The sequence below is a fragment of the Taeniopygia guttata genome, chromosome 5 (assembly GCF_048771995.1).
Source record: "Taeniopygia guttata chromosome 5, bTaeGut7.mat, whole genome shotgun sequence".
In the NCBI taxonomy this organism is placed as follows: Eukaryota; Metazoa; Chordata; class Aves; order Passeriformes; family Estrildidae; genus Taeniopygia; species Taeniopygia guttata.
The window spans coordinates 59,433,299-59,449,707 of record NC_133030.1 but is presented as its reverse complement, the minus strand read 5'-3'; the positions used below and the strand labels follow the sequence as shown (position 1 = coordinate 59,449,707).

Below are 16,409 nucleotides of genomic sequence, written 5' to 3'. Positions count from 1 at the left end.
GCGTGCCAAGAGGCAATTTCTCAGCAAGATGTTAGCATCAGAACACAAAGTGATGTGTCTGGAAGCAGAACTGCTGAGCTGCAAACAACCTGGGTGTGAGTCAGAGAATATTAGGACAGTGCCTGTCCACCAGGAACACAGACTTGATCGCATGTGACTTGTGTCAACTCTGGAGACATCAAGAGCAGAATATAAAAGCAAGGCAACAGAGATATTTCTAAATGAGCCATTCAGCCTCTAAGCCAACGAATCTGGCAACAACTCAAGTTTCAGGAGGAAAAAAGTCAGCATTCCAGGTTTGTGTTCCACCGTTAGATCCTTCATTCATTTTTCTCAGGCAAAAGGTCACCAAAACTTCATGTTTTAAATCATTAAAAGACACAATCAGTCCCCTTTCAAACTAGCCCATAACTTTGAAACCAGAATCCAATTGCCTGTTCAGGCTCATTAGTGTCTTTGGATCCTAATGACCCACTCAGTTGCAGTAAATGAAAAACTAATCCTTGTTTTATGCCATTGGCCCAAAAGGATTAGCCAACTCTTGCTACCCCTGCAATCAGCCTTGCACTGGGGGGATTATGACCATCTAATACTGTAAGTCTACACATTCCAATCTGTTACAATATGTAGCACTTAAAGCTTATTTCCTTGAAATACTTAAACGTATTAATGCTGTAGTGTAAGATTGTTTTCTTAGGCTGCAGTGATTCACCTGCCCCTGCCCCCAAAGCCTGCATTTACCCACATACAGGCAGAGATGCCCTGTTACTCCCAAAACAGAGTTTTAATTATGTTCATGGTCTTGAAATGAAAAATTAAAACTATTTTTTCCTTTGCATAGGGATGAAATGATGTATAGGATTTCTATGGGGTTCAGTGCTGTAATTTAAGAGGTAGAAATAAAGCCACTGCTTACCTACAATGTTCTCTGATCTACTCTATCTAACTCCAGGCTTGTGCCACTTGTACCACTGCAGTTTTTTAAACTCAGAATTCTGGTTGCTCTTGTTATTCAGGGAGCAATTAGATGAGCCTACAGTGTCATGACATAAACTTTTTGTTTTCCTCAAAGAATTCCCACATTGCCATTGACAATTCAGTGTAGTTAAGAGAGAATTTCAACACTCTCAGATGCCCTATCCGTACAGTTTTTCTGATATAAAGTATAAATAACTCTTGTGGTTTTATCACCTTAACTATTATACATAAAAGCACAAAAAAATTTGTCCTGCAGAGTGTTATGCTGGGCATATGCACCTTGAATTTATAGTCTTGGACTGAAGTTACAGAAAATTCATAAATTGCTCTGAACATGAAACTTGATTTTTGAGTGAGAACAGTTTGCTGAATGCTTTATTTCCTATTAAAAGTGGTGTCTGAAGGCATAAAACAGCAGTACATTAAAATAAATCTTATATTCCACAACACCTGGAAGTCATTACAATAGTCTTTACCTCATAGTAAATTAATTTTTTGGTGTCAAACTTATAGAGCAGTTGCTTATTTATCAGCCAAATATCCCTAACTGTTTGTAGACATGCTTTACATTTACATGTCAGTAAAATTATCAGTAAAAGAGTAGATGGTGCTCCAGATGTTATGTTACTTTAGAAATTGAAACAATTTTTTTACTGGAAGACCACTTTGCCGGACAAGGCAGATATGTAGAAATGCTTTCTATGTTATTTCTGATCAGAAAAATATATTTCCATATAGCTTTTATTTCTGTGGGAGAAATAAAACCAAGGCATCTGTGTCTTCCTCACCACTGCAGCAGATAAGAGTGTAAATTTCATTAGCAAACTTATTTAAAGTTTTTTACTCAACAAATTCAAAATTTTATTTATTTGGGTATCATTATATTTCCTACAAGGCTGGTGACACAAAACATTTACTATTAATATTTATTTAATCTAATGGAGTGTGGCATATTAGCTTTTACAACCAATATTTCAAGTGAAGTGGTTTTCTGTCAAAAGCTTCATTAAAAACCTGAGTGGAACAGTAAAGATATCAGGGCTCTAAATAAGCATTTATCTTCTGCTTAGGATACTCTTGTGAGATTCAAAGTCCAATCCCTGCCCTGCTTATTTAAGAAGGGGTTTTGCTGTTAGTACCTTTGGGCTTGGCTGTGAGCCTGAACTCTGTTTTACTCTGTGCAATCCAAGGAAGGTACAAAAAGGCAGCCCCATCTCCAAGGACTCACAGCACAAGTGCACAGTGTCACCATATTGTCACTTTGCTGACAGCTGCACAGCTTTTAAAGGATTACAGCTCCCAGCTGCTGCTGCTTCTGGAGGTTCCTGGGCTCCAGCTCAGTTGCAGTCACGTGTGGGATACCTGCAGTACCTGGTTTTTCTCTCCAGCAGCCCTTGCTATGCTGACAAGAGAATCACTCTTCACTCAGCTTTCAGGCTAGAAATGGGTGTAATATGTAATTGGATGAGTGTGTAAAGGGTAAACCAAACTGACATTGGGCAGTGAGAGATGTACCAGTGTCAGCAATCCATTAACACAACTGCTATTGATTTTATAGGCATGACCAGGGACCATTTCTAGATGGAATTTGACAGGTACCAATGAAAAAAATCCCAGTGTGTGTTTATAAGTAGTTCATGGTCTTAGACCTCAGAAAAGTATCCCAGATGCTGAGAGGTTGCCTCTTCTGAAACAGCTTTCTCTGCTTTGTTATTAATCAGCCTATCCAATTTGTATCAGCAAACATCCAGCAAGACCTAGGATTGTGGTTTCTCCCACTTCAGCCTGCAGCCTTGACTTTTACCCTGTAACATCTTAGGCATGGGTAACAGAATTCATCAGGAAAGGTCTTTGGTTATGGAATAACTGAGCAAACAAAATTAAACTTTTGGCTTTCTAAATGATCTCAGAATATCTGTCAGCAGTGTACCATAAACACTGCTCCAAATAAAAGCTAGAGACTCAAATCTGCCTCTGCCTTAGGTTTTTCATATCGACAGGTATGCAGGAGATTAGAAAAGCTGGGTCTCATTTCTTAGTAGCTGGACCTCAGCAGGATTTCACTAAAACATCCTGATTCACTTCCAGTTAAAAAAAAAAAATCAAATTTTCACAAATCTATAAGCATAAAATTAGTCCTGATATATTTAGGAAATTGGCAGAAAAGAAACAGTGGCATAGATAATCAAGCTCTTGGTCATTAAGGGTTTTGGAGGGCAGCAGAGGGGAAGGGACTCTACTCTCCTTAGGACGTGGAAGGGAATGGAAGGGAAATGTTAAGTATTACAACTGCATCATTGTTCCACTTCAGATACTAAGAAATACCTAAAAAAGTTTAACGTAACGTTAATGAAAATGTTTATTTCAAATATTTTATGAATCAGCTGTTATACACAGAATACTCAAGAACATTGTCTTTAATTCAAATTCAGCTTTAACTGCTACGACAGTCATTCTTACTAACACAAGTACTTTCATTTAAATCAGAAGCTGAATGCTCTCACAGACATTGACTTAACAATCTACCCTAAAATGATACTTGTTTGTGAGTGCCAATTTAGCAAGTGTTTAATAACAGTTCATGAACAAACACATTTCAAAGATAATTAAGAAAATCTCAAAATGTGTGGTTGATGAACACACATTGCAGCAATTGCATTAAGGTATTCTTACAATAAATGGAAGGAGAGGAAATGCTTTGTACTTTAACTCAAGAAACTGGAAACATTTGTCAAGGCTAAGTAGGAAAAAAATTTAAAAGGAAGTCAAAGGTATTCAAAAGAATGTAAATGGCTTTGTATTTTGTGTGGAAGAATGAAAACCTTTCGTAGAAGGAGACGGTGATGATCTCTGATCCTGTCCAAATGCAAATGAAAAACTAACATCATCTTTTCCATCTCCAAATGCAGGAGAAGTTGATTCCGAGGGGAAGGGAAAGGCAAATGCATCCTCATTTTCTGGTTTCCCAAAGAAGCTTCCTATGTGGAATACATATAATATTTGTTATTAGATTAAATCTGAGAGAATACTACATTCAGCACATGCTTCTTTATTAACATATTGTGCCAAATATCCCACTGAGAATCACCCTACAGTTGTGTGTTTATTGCTGCACTAGAGATGGTATTTCCAGGGGTTGTTATTAGAATTTACATGGAATAAAGTGTGGAGCACTTGAATGGATTAGAACAACAAAACACTTCTGCATGGTACCTTTTGCAGTAGAGGTAGTTGTAAACAGAATCTGCAAAAATGTTTACTTAGAGAAAAATGTGATCAACCATTGAAATACCTGGACTTTGTCTTCTCCTTTGCAAATCCTCTCATTTTGCTTCAAACACACCTAGCACTATCCCTATTTCTCTATTTCTCATACTTCTTCTTTTCCATGATACCTCAGACATTTGAAGCCCAACATACAGGGCAAGATTTAAGCTAAAGACTTAGTTAAAACACAAATGAGCACAATAAACCACAGAGCTACATTATCACAACTGAACATCCTTTCAGACAAAAGAGCTCTGTTAAGCTGGATCATGAGCCTGTCAGTCATAGGAACACAAGCAGAAGAGAGCTGATATACACAAGTACATCTGAGTTTCAGACTTACCAATATCTTCATGTGGGGACAGAGGGTTCAGGTTTCCCACAGAATAATTTTCCTCTGTCTGAAATGTAAACAAATTTTTTATTTAACAAATGAGAAAGGCAAAAAGTAAATTTTAATGCTGATATGTATTTGCTTTTAGTGAGAAAAGCACTGTCTCAGTGATGTCAGCAGTCTTTACAAAATCTGGATTTAAAGGTATTTATCAGTCTCTATAGTTGCAAGGTAAGTTCTTTGATCAAATGGGTTTTATGATATTTGCATGCAGCTGCAAACACCCTTCCTCCATTCTTCTAGGGAAAAAGAAGACTGATAACAGTCCAAAAGCTGACCCGACTTACTGCTGTTTTTTTAAACCAAAAATATTCAAAATTATTCAAATCTGCAACATTTTATAAAATCACCAAGCAACAGCACAAATACTTCCTACTGAATAGGGCCTCATATTGGGAGAAAGAGTAGCAGGATAACCACTTGTCACTCTTACAACGAGTTCTTAGATTTAAAATAGATACTGAAGTCCCTCAAAACTCTCATCTAACTTCAAAGAATCCCAGATCTGCCACAGCCTGGTAAATTCTTGGTTTCTGCTGCTGAACAGGCACAACATAGTGTGGGCTCTGACAGCACTGGGTGACTAAAAACCCACCTCATTCCTAAACAATTCACAAACCACACACCCGGGTGTTCTCTCCTACTCACAGTTCATGCTATGAGATATCAACCACAGGTATTTTGCCAAACCCAGTATAAAATGGTGCTTTCATTTCAAAATCTCTGCTTCAGCTCCCAGCCAGTAACCACAAGACTGAGCACACCCCCTGCAACAGGAGCTACCTGGGCTCAAATCCCTCATTTGCATAATGGATTTTGGATCCACAGTCCCCAGTGATACCTAAGCCCTATCCTATGCACACATTTATCCTGGATCCCTAATTATCTTCCTAATAGCCTGGGAGAGGAAAAATTAGTCTAGAGCACTGGAGTTAGGGAATCTGCAAAGAAAATGGAAGACCTGGATTCCACTCCCTGTTCCATTTAGTTGCCTGCCTAGCTCCTCCATTTGAGTGTAGCTAATCCATATTTGCTGTTCAGTAACCCTAATAGACTGTCCTTTCTTCCCTTCTCACTGTTCTTCACTTCATTAAGACAAAAACACACATGAGAAGCATGTGAATTGTGAAGTCTGCTAGAGAACTTGAATTTTGCACTGTAACACTGAACCAGAAGCATTTTGGTGAATTGAGTCACTGTATATTTGCACATGATCCATATGAAAGAGATTCATTCTTGGTTAGAAGTCATCATAGAGGGATTGTCAGGAAAATTGTCAGGAAAGGAATTAAACATTTTCAAAGAACACCAAGCTTAAAAGTAACCAAGACATTTAAAAAATATTTGCTGCAAAGATAACCAATCGGAAAAGCCTCATTCAGTGTCAATGCTGTTTTGTTTATGCATTTTGCTTTGTGGAAATGTAATATTCACAATTAATCATTTTTACCTCATCAGATGAATTTTGTGCTCCAAACAGAGAAGAACCAAATAAATTAAAGCCAGGTGACTTCTGGGAGAAGTTCATGTGAGAAAAGAAAGCAGGAGATTTTGATGTTCCTTCATCACAACCTAAATTTTGAATGCTGTAAATACAGAAAGATAGAAACTATATGAAGTTTTTAAATTATGTAGATGGCTTTTTTCCTGCTATTTTTTCCTGTTTCTCTTTTTTCACTTTTTTTACATCCCCATAGCTTCCATCAATAATTGCTTTTTTTATCACAGAACAGATAACACAATTCTTTATAGTAAAGGGAGGTGGTATTCTTACTAAAGCCATGCCCTCTTAACAAAAAAACCAAAAAGCCTGTTAAAGATCAAAATCAGAGCGACAAATATTACTGCAGGAAAAGACAATGTGCCTCATATATTTCAAAGCAAAGTACTGATTGTTCAAAACAGCTTCAACTGGAAATAATACTGTAAGAAGAAACTTAATAAATATCAAGCGTAACTCAGGAAAAAAATCTGAATATTTTCAGAAGAGTTTTCTAGAAAATTATTTCACTAGTATCTTTCAAAAAGAGCAGAAATACTTATACAATAAATGTGAGTACAACTTTTTGCTCAGAATCAAAATAAAAGTTGAAATCATACGAGTCAAATAGAAGTGTTTTTGAGAAGTGTGGGTTTTTCCCCTTTAAGTCAGGTGTTTTAGGAGCTCTTAAGAAAGGTTCTGCACTTTGTTCTTCTGTGTCAGGATTATCTTCATTTGGCTTAAAACCTGTGTGCACATCCTATTAAAAAGAAATAAACAATGTTTGTAATATACAACATTTCCCAAAATATAATTAGTCCTTTTAACTATAAATATATGTTCTCAGTTATTTAACTATGTTATTTAACTATAAATATGTTCTCAGGAGCCAGCACTGAGCCTGTTTATTTATAGTTCTGTGCAAGAAGTGAGTTTTAAATGCAGACTTTTTTCAAAACATTTGATCAGCTCACATAAATGAAAATTTTATTAACCCATTGTCACTTTACCAATTTCTGAGACTTGCTTCTTGCTAACTGAATCAAATATGTCAAAATACTTCAACTAATCTAAATAAACTTTTTATTTATGACATAAGAAACGCTTTTCTTACTTGAGGTACAAACGAACAGTCCATATGCTCATGTGCTTCTCCATCAACATGTTTGGCCTCCTGGCTTGCTACACAAAAAAGACAGCACTGCCTGTATTATAACAGCATTTAACACAGACACATAAAAATGACATTTTGGGAGAGAATCCTTGAGAAAAATTCACTACCTTGGCATTGCTAATAGTAAGGAAGTGTTCTGACTGTGGTTTTCTTAAGAACCCACTTTGTGGCTCTGTCCATAACAATTACCTCTTGTTCTGCCACTCGTTGCTGTCAAAGCATTACTCATGCTGCTGCTTGTGGTTTGGTGTGTTCTTCAAACCTGCCCATTGTTCCCTGAGAGTGCTGCGTTTGTCTACTCCAGCTATTACCCCCTGAGAGTGCTAATAGTCAATAGAAACAGGTGGGAACAATACAAAAAGCACATCCATGTGACAGTGATGAAGTGTAGTTTAAAGAACTGGGCAAGAGTCAGGATGAGAAATAAGAAGAAACATTATCACACTTTCTGCTGTCAGGGTTTCTACTCCAAGCTTCAGACTGTGCTATGTCTCAGGCACTGTGGGTTAAGTTTCTATGTTTCAGTGTTCTCTTTGTAAAAAAATCTAGGCTATAACATTTTCCATTTATCTAAATTAGAAGTTCAATTAGAAAAACAAATATTTAAACTGTAGCTCAATTCCTTGTGATTTCAAAAATTACAGGTGTATTTGTAACTACCCTGACTTTTTTCTGTAAGCATTCTGCATGTTTTTCTCCAGTTAATTTTCATCTTTAATAAACTTGATCTGATTCTTCAAGGTACCTAAATTACTTGGTTTATTATATTTCTTTTCTTTGCATTTTCTCATGCCTTCTGGCTAGATGCTAAGACTGGATTTCATTTTACAATGATAAGTGCAGACGAAATACCACTTACTGAGCAGTTAATTCTCTATTTGAATTAGGACTCTGACTGTCTGCCATACTCAAATTTTGAGCCAAACAATCAATGTGGAAAATAAATGCAAATTGTGGCCCTCTCAATGCCAGGATGAAAATCTGGTCCCTAGAATATCCTAGTTTATAACTATATGATCCAACCTTGTAAAAAATAAAATGACAGTAGTACTTTACCCATTACTGCATTTTCACTCTCAAACTGTTGATTGGAAGTCAACTGCTTTGGAAGATCTGACAGTCTAAAAGACAAAGTTTAATATTTGTCTAAATGTGAATTATTTCCATAAACCCCAGCCTCAAGAATGAACACTATTTTATTAAAGAAAAGTTACCTGAATTTCTCTTGGTTTTTTATGCTTACAATTGATGGAACTTGGGCGATTTGTGGGTGATTAGTCCCTGCAGTGTCAATAACAATCTAGAAGACAGAAAAAAATCAAACGAGGTAGCAAGTGCAATTGTCACTTCAACAATATCACTCTGATTTCTCCTTAGACTGTGGAAATCCCTTCTTTTAACTGGAAATTAAGGATCAGACAATGTAAAAACTTTTTCTTTGTTTCACCTGCATTTTGACAGCATGATACCCTGTATTTGCTAATTTTTAAAGAAGTCTTAGTCACAGCATTGATAACTAAATGTGATTAATTTCTGTAACACCAATAGTGCAATGCCATTTACAAACTTCATGCAGATTTATTGCTGCTCCAGCCTTGTTGCGTGTGCTTGGGAGCACAGAAAGAGCTGGGGCCAGGCCTGGCTCTGCCTCTGAGCATCCACATCAGTCTCAACCAGCACAGGTCTCATGTGGGGATTCAAAGACTGCAGAAAACATGGAAATATTCCCACCTTGGAGGCTTTCATCAGAGCAGAAGCTATCACTCTTTTATGTGGCATATATTTGTGCCTTAAAGGCAGGGCGAGGAATCTATGCCTCAGCATCAAATAACACATTATTTTACAGGGAGTGTCTAGTTCTTGTTTATTTTTTAATTAAGAAATGTATCAAACTGAATTCTATTCAGGGTAGGGGACAAAAGAGCTGGTTCTGCAGAATCTGCCTGCCATTCAACTACTGCAGTGTACAGTACACCTTTACTGAAGCATAGCAACCTTCTTTCTCCAACCTTTATATTTTTCCTCAGACTCCATCTTCTTTTCCTTGTTGCCATCACCCTTTCTTAAAGTTCTCTTAACCTTGAATTACTGCTTCCTACAATTGTCTAAGTGCAATTCTAGGTCCCAGACTCCCAGCCTCATCTCTAGATTACCCTGGCAACAGCCCTTATCATGTCCAACCCCCTAAGCCAGTCACAAATCAGAGTTGCTTGAAATTTCTTCTGGTCTTGTCCCACTCAGTCCTGTCACTGTCCTTCATCTTGTCTTGTGATGAAGGCTTTGTCTTCCACACAGGCATCACTCTAAACTATTTAGTGATTCACTCACCTCAATCTTCATTTCCCTTGTAATCCTTAAGAAAATCGCAACTGGGTATGCTAACTTTTTTTACCTGATTTTTTGTTGTCCATTAAATCTTGATTTTAAATAGATCCAATGAGCTGTCCCTTAGAAAGATGGTTTAGAGATAGAAACTTGCCCAAGTTCCTGCACAGCAAACACAGTTACAAACTCTTCTACCCCTTATGGCCTTACTTCCTCTGATTTCTCCATTTGATACTTTAACAATTTATTGCTCCTATGAATGGTCTCACATTCATAGGAATCACCACGAAACTATTGGTGATTTTCACACTTTGCAGCTTTCTTCTGGATTAGTTTATTGTATTTGAATAAAAAATATTGTATTTGAATAAAGCTACAATTCACTCCACCATTTCAAAAATGTCATAGTAACTATATTCTTATGGGAGAGAGATAGAAAATAGAGTTGTAGGCTCCTGCAGTGCACCGAGGATTGCTGTTCATGGTTTGATTCCTGTCAGCCCAGATTTCTTCTTTCTGGTCAAACCTCACAATGGAGCTGTTAACTGTGGGCTGTCCTGTACACTCAGTCCTTTATGAAACCCTTCATTATGGAGTAGATGGCTCATGATTCATCAGTAACAGAAGATTCTGATTCTCCTTTGGAATTCCAAATATTTGCTACATACAGAATCTACAGAGGTGATTTTAAATCTCTGTTATAAAAAACGAATTGGTAAGATGGTCCCCCTCGATTTTGGCTTTTGAATACACTTTGTAAGAACAGAGATATTTTTAGAATGGAAAGGTACCAAAGAAATATTTTTTTTTTTTGTGATTACCAAGCAATTGCAGATAATCATGATTATCAATTTACAGTGCTAACAGGTTTTATGTAAGATAAAATACCATGAAGTGTATTTGAAGTGTTTTAAATTTAAACAACCACATAAAGCAGACTATATAACTTCATATTTTTACCAGTGGGAGAGCAACACACCTGTGATAAATTTTCTGCAAGACTGGAGGAGCTGCTGGTGGCCACTGAAAGTTCCACTGGTTTCTGTTTTTCTCTTCTCCCTAAATTTACAAATATTACATAATATTGTCAATAAGATGAAGTATCCAAAGCAAGGCATTGTTAAACAGAATTTGGGAACAAACTTTATAAATTTTCCTTTTAATAGAGAGCAAAAAGAAACTCATCACAAAGTATGAAAGTATCAAATAAATAATAGTTGTTTAATATTTACTGTACTAATGCAAACAGTATTAAAGGTATTTTAGATTTGAGATCAAATTATTTTCAGATGCTTCTGGCAGCACACGGTGTATCTGTCATGTTACTTTACTCATTGCAGAGATAAGGGAGAAATCAGACACACAAGATTTCCAGAACATAGAAAAAGGTAAGCACCCAACTTCCATTGACAGCCTGGCTTCAACTATAAGTAGTTCAGCAGTTCAATAGATTTGTTATCATCACTTAGCCATTCTTTTGCACAAAAACAACCCAAAATGCCCACTGAACTCATTAAACACACTGCACCTGTTTCTGGTCTTTGCTTTGAGGATCTAAAACTCTGCACAGACTGGACAAATTTCCAAGGAATGCGTGGGATATGCAATGTTTTATAGAGCTGATGTTTCTCCTTTGGCAAGGATGAATGTTCACGCTCTTCAAACACCCTAAACAAATTTAAATTAAAAAGAAAAATGAATCATTGCAAAAGAAAAGAAATTATAAAATATAACTGCTTCAAATAAGTGGCATTCTCAAGGGCATTGGATGTCGTCAACCAGTAGTTGACAAAAATGATGTTTTCTTTAAATAATATCAGAGAGAGAATATCTCTTTAAAAAAATCCATAAAAGGAGTAATAAGCTAATCATAAGAACATTGTTGGCTTAAATTTGTCAGTACCAAAGAAAAGTATTAAAGTTTTACACTTTAATCAAAGTGCCTCATAATTGTAGTTCTGAAATCACATTTTCACATTTAAAACAACTTTTTCTGTCTCTGAGATTGTCTGGACTACTCACACTACACATACACAAAAGAGAAAACTGCAGCAAGTGTTTTCACTTGTGGGGTAATTATCTGTGTAGGGTAAATAGCCTTTACAGCGCAGAAAGACAAAAGTTAGCAGAACAATGAAGAGTAAAGTGGCTGTTTGGCACAGGAACATTTGCTATTTTTTAGAATAATGAGTTCTATTTTATTTTCTCTCTGGCATTCCTGCTTAGTGCCTCTGTGCTTCTAGCTACAACATCTGGTTTCTAGTTGACTGAACAATGCTGTTCAGAACAAATGAAGATCTGAGTCAGTCTTTTTGTTCTTCTTGGAATTCTCCATAAACAGAAATAAGATAAAATATAGGACACACTTGATAATATAGTGTGGCGTAAAATAAGCAACACTAATTAAAAAATACCACTGAGAAGCACTGGCTAAATGTAAGGACCTGACACATTAAACTCATATGCATACATGTGAACTGTGTGAACTGTGCTCTCATAAAACCCTGAAAGCACCTCAGTCAAGTGCCTCTGATGAAAAGGTCATTATTTTATCTCTATTTTCTCTTGCAGTTACATTTATACCTGGTGTGTGCTGGACTGAGACTGAACAAAGTACAAAACATCTACCACCTAAAAAACTGAAAACCAAAGTAAATCTTTCAGTTACATCAGTTCTAGAAAAACCTGTGTCAAGAATGAATACTACAGAAAACAAGATGTGTGTGGCTGGTGTGTCTGTAAATTCAGATTCAGGGAGTCAAAAGCAAGGAGAAATCAAAACAGAGGTAAGCACAGAACTCTGGCTGAAACTGTTTCATTTTGTTCCAAATGGCTCATTTTACCACTGCCATCATTCAAATATCAGTTTTAAAAGGCTACTGTGGCTGAGATCATCAGTTAGACTGACATAAATATGGGGAGTTTGTGGTTGGAGGTTTTTTGTTTGCTTGGTTTGAGTTTTTTTTCAGAACTTAGGATGCCAAACTGTTTTTGAAAGCTCCTGGAGTTCTTGTACTTCTGTAAAGCCTAGCAGACAACACTATAGTTCTAAAGACTTACTCTCCATTAAATAAAAAATTCTCTTACAATGTGTTTCTATACAGAATAACATTTCAAAGGCAGAGTTACAGACCAAACTCAGAAGTTCCTAAGATATTCATTCTTTAAGTAACAAAACCTTCCAAAAGAGCCTGCAGTTAAACTCTACGTGTATGCAGTACACCTGCTCCCTTCCCTCCACAAAAGCAGTATTGAAATATAAGCCATGAACATCTTCTCTGACATTAATTAATAATACTGGAAGAAAAATAAAACTGCATCATGAAGCTCAAGACAATCCAAATTGCAGCAACAAAAATAATAATTTGTCTTCTTTTTCTACTTCATTCTTAGTAGACATCTGAGTAGATAAAAACTCTTCATCTTGATCCATACTGCAGGTGTTTTTTAAAGTGCAAAGAGAAAAACAAAATAAATTGACATTTCCTTAGTAGTATTTTCTTCTTTGTAGCATAAAGAACCCCAAGGATTAATATTAATTTCCACTACAAGAATCAAGTGTATCTCATTATACATATGAAGAATCACATCTGCTTCTGTGGTATTTACAGTTGCTGAAACCACGTTCAGTACTCTCATCAGGAGCATTTTTTGAGTTGGCTCTTCATATATGTTTACATTAGAAATCCAGAAACAACTTAGTGAGTACTTTTCTAAGATTTGTATTAACAAGTTTTTGCTTTGATCAGTAGAAGTCAATCACTTCTGATGCAAAGATGCTGCAAGTACTGCAATAATCCACCATTATTGTATTGCAAAAATCTCCTTTATGTGAAGATGTAGCAAAAAGCTTTTATTTGGAAAGTAAGAGGTGAAATTAATACGTGACAAATTGGAAAGGAATTTCAGAGTCCTGGAATTAAATCTCTCCCAACCATTTTACAAAAAGAGAGAGAGTGAACACTATATATGCCATAGCACAGCTCCACTACCAGCCTTTCTATGTAATAAATGGAATATCTAATTGAGAAATCAAGGCCAGAGCTTCAAAAGAGTTGAGTCTTGTTTGGTGATTGATGAGAACTCTTGCTTTGGAAATTAAACTGGTGCTTGTCATGGAAATTAAACTGTGGTTCTTGCATGTAACTGGTGAGCTGTGAATCAGTGCCAAGAGCTGGTAAGAGCAGAGGAATCTGTGTTTTCAACTCCTAACCAGCAGCTGGCCAGACCCAAGTGATTCAAACAATGTTCCAGGCTTTTAAAAGGAGCAGTCCTCACTGCCATCCTGCTGCCCAGGGCAGAACATGTATATCAGCACCTATTCACTGGCTTACAAGTTGGCTTCTGGGCTTGAAGCCTTCTAAATCTTTTCATGGATATTAATCTGTACAGTGTTCTGCCCAGTGTTTTCATTGCTCTCTTTAGTTCTTTCCCTTGCTGCTGCTGGTTTCATGCTGGTCTGGACTACTTCATGGAGATTCACAGTACAATTCCTTTTTATTCCTTCTTCTTTTGTGGGAGAAGATGAAGATATCTCCCTTCTTCACAAAGATTTTTTGCTCAGTAGTAATTTTGTAGTGGCTGCAGGGCAGCTCAAAAGAAACTTCTGTCTTTGGTACCCACATTCTGCTGTTGCATTTTCGTACACTGCTTTGAGTTTGCAAAGGTTTTATTTCCTATGGCTCATTTTCTCAATATACAGTTTCTGTTTGGTTTTTTTTTCCTACAGGTCTTTTTGGTTTATTTTACAGCTTCATAATACACCCATTTTTAACTCCAGTAGTTACTTAGGCAGTCACTTCCATGCTTTCCAGTGAAGACTTTTTTAATACACTGATGTCAGAAAATATATTAAGAAACCAATTTCATGCCATTTTCTACAAGCCTTTATGTTGTGGAACATACACAACTTCAGATGAAGGTAGAAGCAAGACTCCATGACAGGAAAATAAACATACAAATGGCAGGTCTGGCAGGGCACCCTATGGATTCTTTACCACGAGGAGCCTCACTGAGAGATTCTTACACCTCCTACCCAGAGCATGGATCTCTGCCTCTTACAGCAGGTCTTTAACTGGTATTTTGTGTTCTGCAGACTGAACACACATGGGTTTCTTCAAAAATTCAAAGAGAATGCTTTCCATCCTTTTTTTTTTTACCTTGTCTTAAAACCAGGGGGATTTCTTGCTTCCCCATATTTCTGTTCTTGCCAATTACAAAAATCTTACATGAGAAGGTAAAATGGGTGCAAAGGCTACACCACAAAGAAATGATCACCTGAATGATTCATAGATCTGTAAGAAGATATTAAAGACTGAAAAAGTCCCTGTGAAAAGAATCTTAGGAATTACTAAAATGACATTTTTTATAGATATTTTCCACTAAAGGCCTATTTAAAGCCCTAAAAGTGTTCTTTTTCAAGCACACCATAATATAAAATCACTTAGACAAAGTCTTTCAGATATCTTTTTGCTTTAAAATGGATTTTGGTCTAAAAGTGCCAGCTCAACAGGAGATGTTTCAACATTCACAAGGACTCCAGATAAGTGCAAGACAGTCCTCATGGTGATTTTCAGTCATTGTAATTGAGCTCAAATTAAAGTGAGTCCCAGCTGTAAATGATCACTGACTAATTTACTAAGCCATTAATCCTGTCTATGAAACTTTCACTCATGCTTGTTTTTAAGAACTAAATTAAGAGTTAAATTTCTTAAGTAGTTCAGAGGTGAAGACAACTGACATGTGGAACTCTGACTTCTTTTCCAAAGATATATATTTAGTAGAGTTAATGTTATTTTATCTCTGACTGCACAGTCATGGTAGTTGCATTCAAAACTACTCACACAGATCTCTCAGCAGTAGCTGAGGAGAAAATGCTTCTACAAAGTATTTTTATAGCATGTGTCCAGATACATTGCGCTTCCAAGAATCAAACATTTTCGCTATCTTAACCCCCCAGAAATATAAAACTTTTTAAATTACATAATTTAATCACATGACCAGAATGAGAGAAGCTTGCCAGTCCTTATTTAACAACAATTTGTGTTTTGTAGCAGTCTTTGTGTAAATACTGATGTAGTATTCTGGATAAAAGCAAGGGGGAAAATAATTTTGAAGTGTACCTTTCTTTAAATTTTTCTGGCTTCTCAAGACTTTTCTGATTTTTTCCTTCAATATTTTCAGAATTATTTTGATCTTCTTTAGCCTCTTTGAAGCTCTTAAAAGATAAAGAACAAATGGCATAAAAATTGACAAAACTTGAAGCATTTTAGCTACATGCTGCAAAAGTTTTCTAAACCTGACGACTCAGTGCTCAGTAGTAGTTTTTGTAGCCAAAAGGTTCTGAAGAAATAAGGAGAACAAGGTTAAAAAGAGGCAATATTTTTCGTTGGATCAACTGTAACTACTGCAATAAACACAGAAGTTTTGGAGCATGGGTCTAAATGTCAGGACCTGGAGCTCTTTACATGGTTTCCTTCACAATTATGAACAAATTCACCACATCTCTTCTTCCTGTTTACACAGCATAAACCACATTGGGAACTTCAACCTGGATCTAGGAGTGTCAAACAGGATCACAGAATAGAAACACAAAAAACACCTGTGCAAAACGTGCTGCTATCAGCACGAGGCAGTAAAGGAGTCCTTGGTCATCTGCTCCAGGCAGATGGGTAAAAGCACCCAGATGCAATGCCATGACATTTTCTAAAATTTTACAAGATTGGGCTACTCAGGCTTAGAAGAGACCTTTTACAGAGGAGTAGGTCCAAATTCTGTACTGATAAAATCCC

General features: G+C 36.5%; 1 protein-coding gene across 1 annotated transcript in view; it reads right to left on the bottom strand.

Moving 5' to 3' along the window:
- Positions 1-3,273: 3,273 nt before the first annotated feature.
- C5H14orf39 (chromosome 5 C14orf39 homolog) overlaps positions 3,274-16,409 on the bottom strand; it is a 28,552-nt gene continuing 15,416 nt past the window's right edge. The window contains exons 9-18 of the mRNA XM_041716341.2: positions 15,741-15,835; positions 11,147-11,286; positions 10,598-10,677; positions 8,508-8,593; positions 8,350-8,414; positions 7,234-7,301; positions 6,740-6,879; positions 6,090-6,225; positions 4,589-4,646; positions 3,274-3,956 (exon numbers count right to left, since the gene is read on the bottom strand). Of these exons, the coding sequence (XP_041572275.2) occupies positions 3,754-3,956; positions 4,589-4,646; positions 6,090-6,225; positions 6,740-6,879; positions 7,234-7,301; positions 8,350-8,414; positions 8,508-8,593; positions 10,598-10,677; positions 11,147-11,286; positions 15,741-15,835 (1,071 nt within the window). The 3' untranslated portion in view covers positions 3,274-3,753. The remainder of the gene's footprint in view (positions 3,957-4,588; positions 4,647-6,089; positions 6,226-6,739; positions 6,880-7,233; positions 7,302-8,349; positions 8,415-8,507; positions 8,594-10,597; positions 10,678-11,146; positions 11,287-15,740; positions 15,836-16,409) is intronic.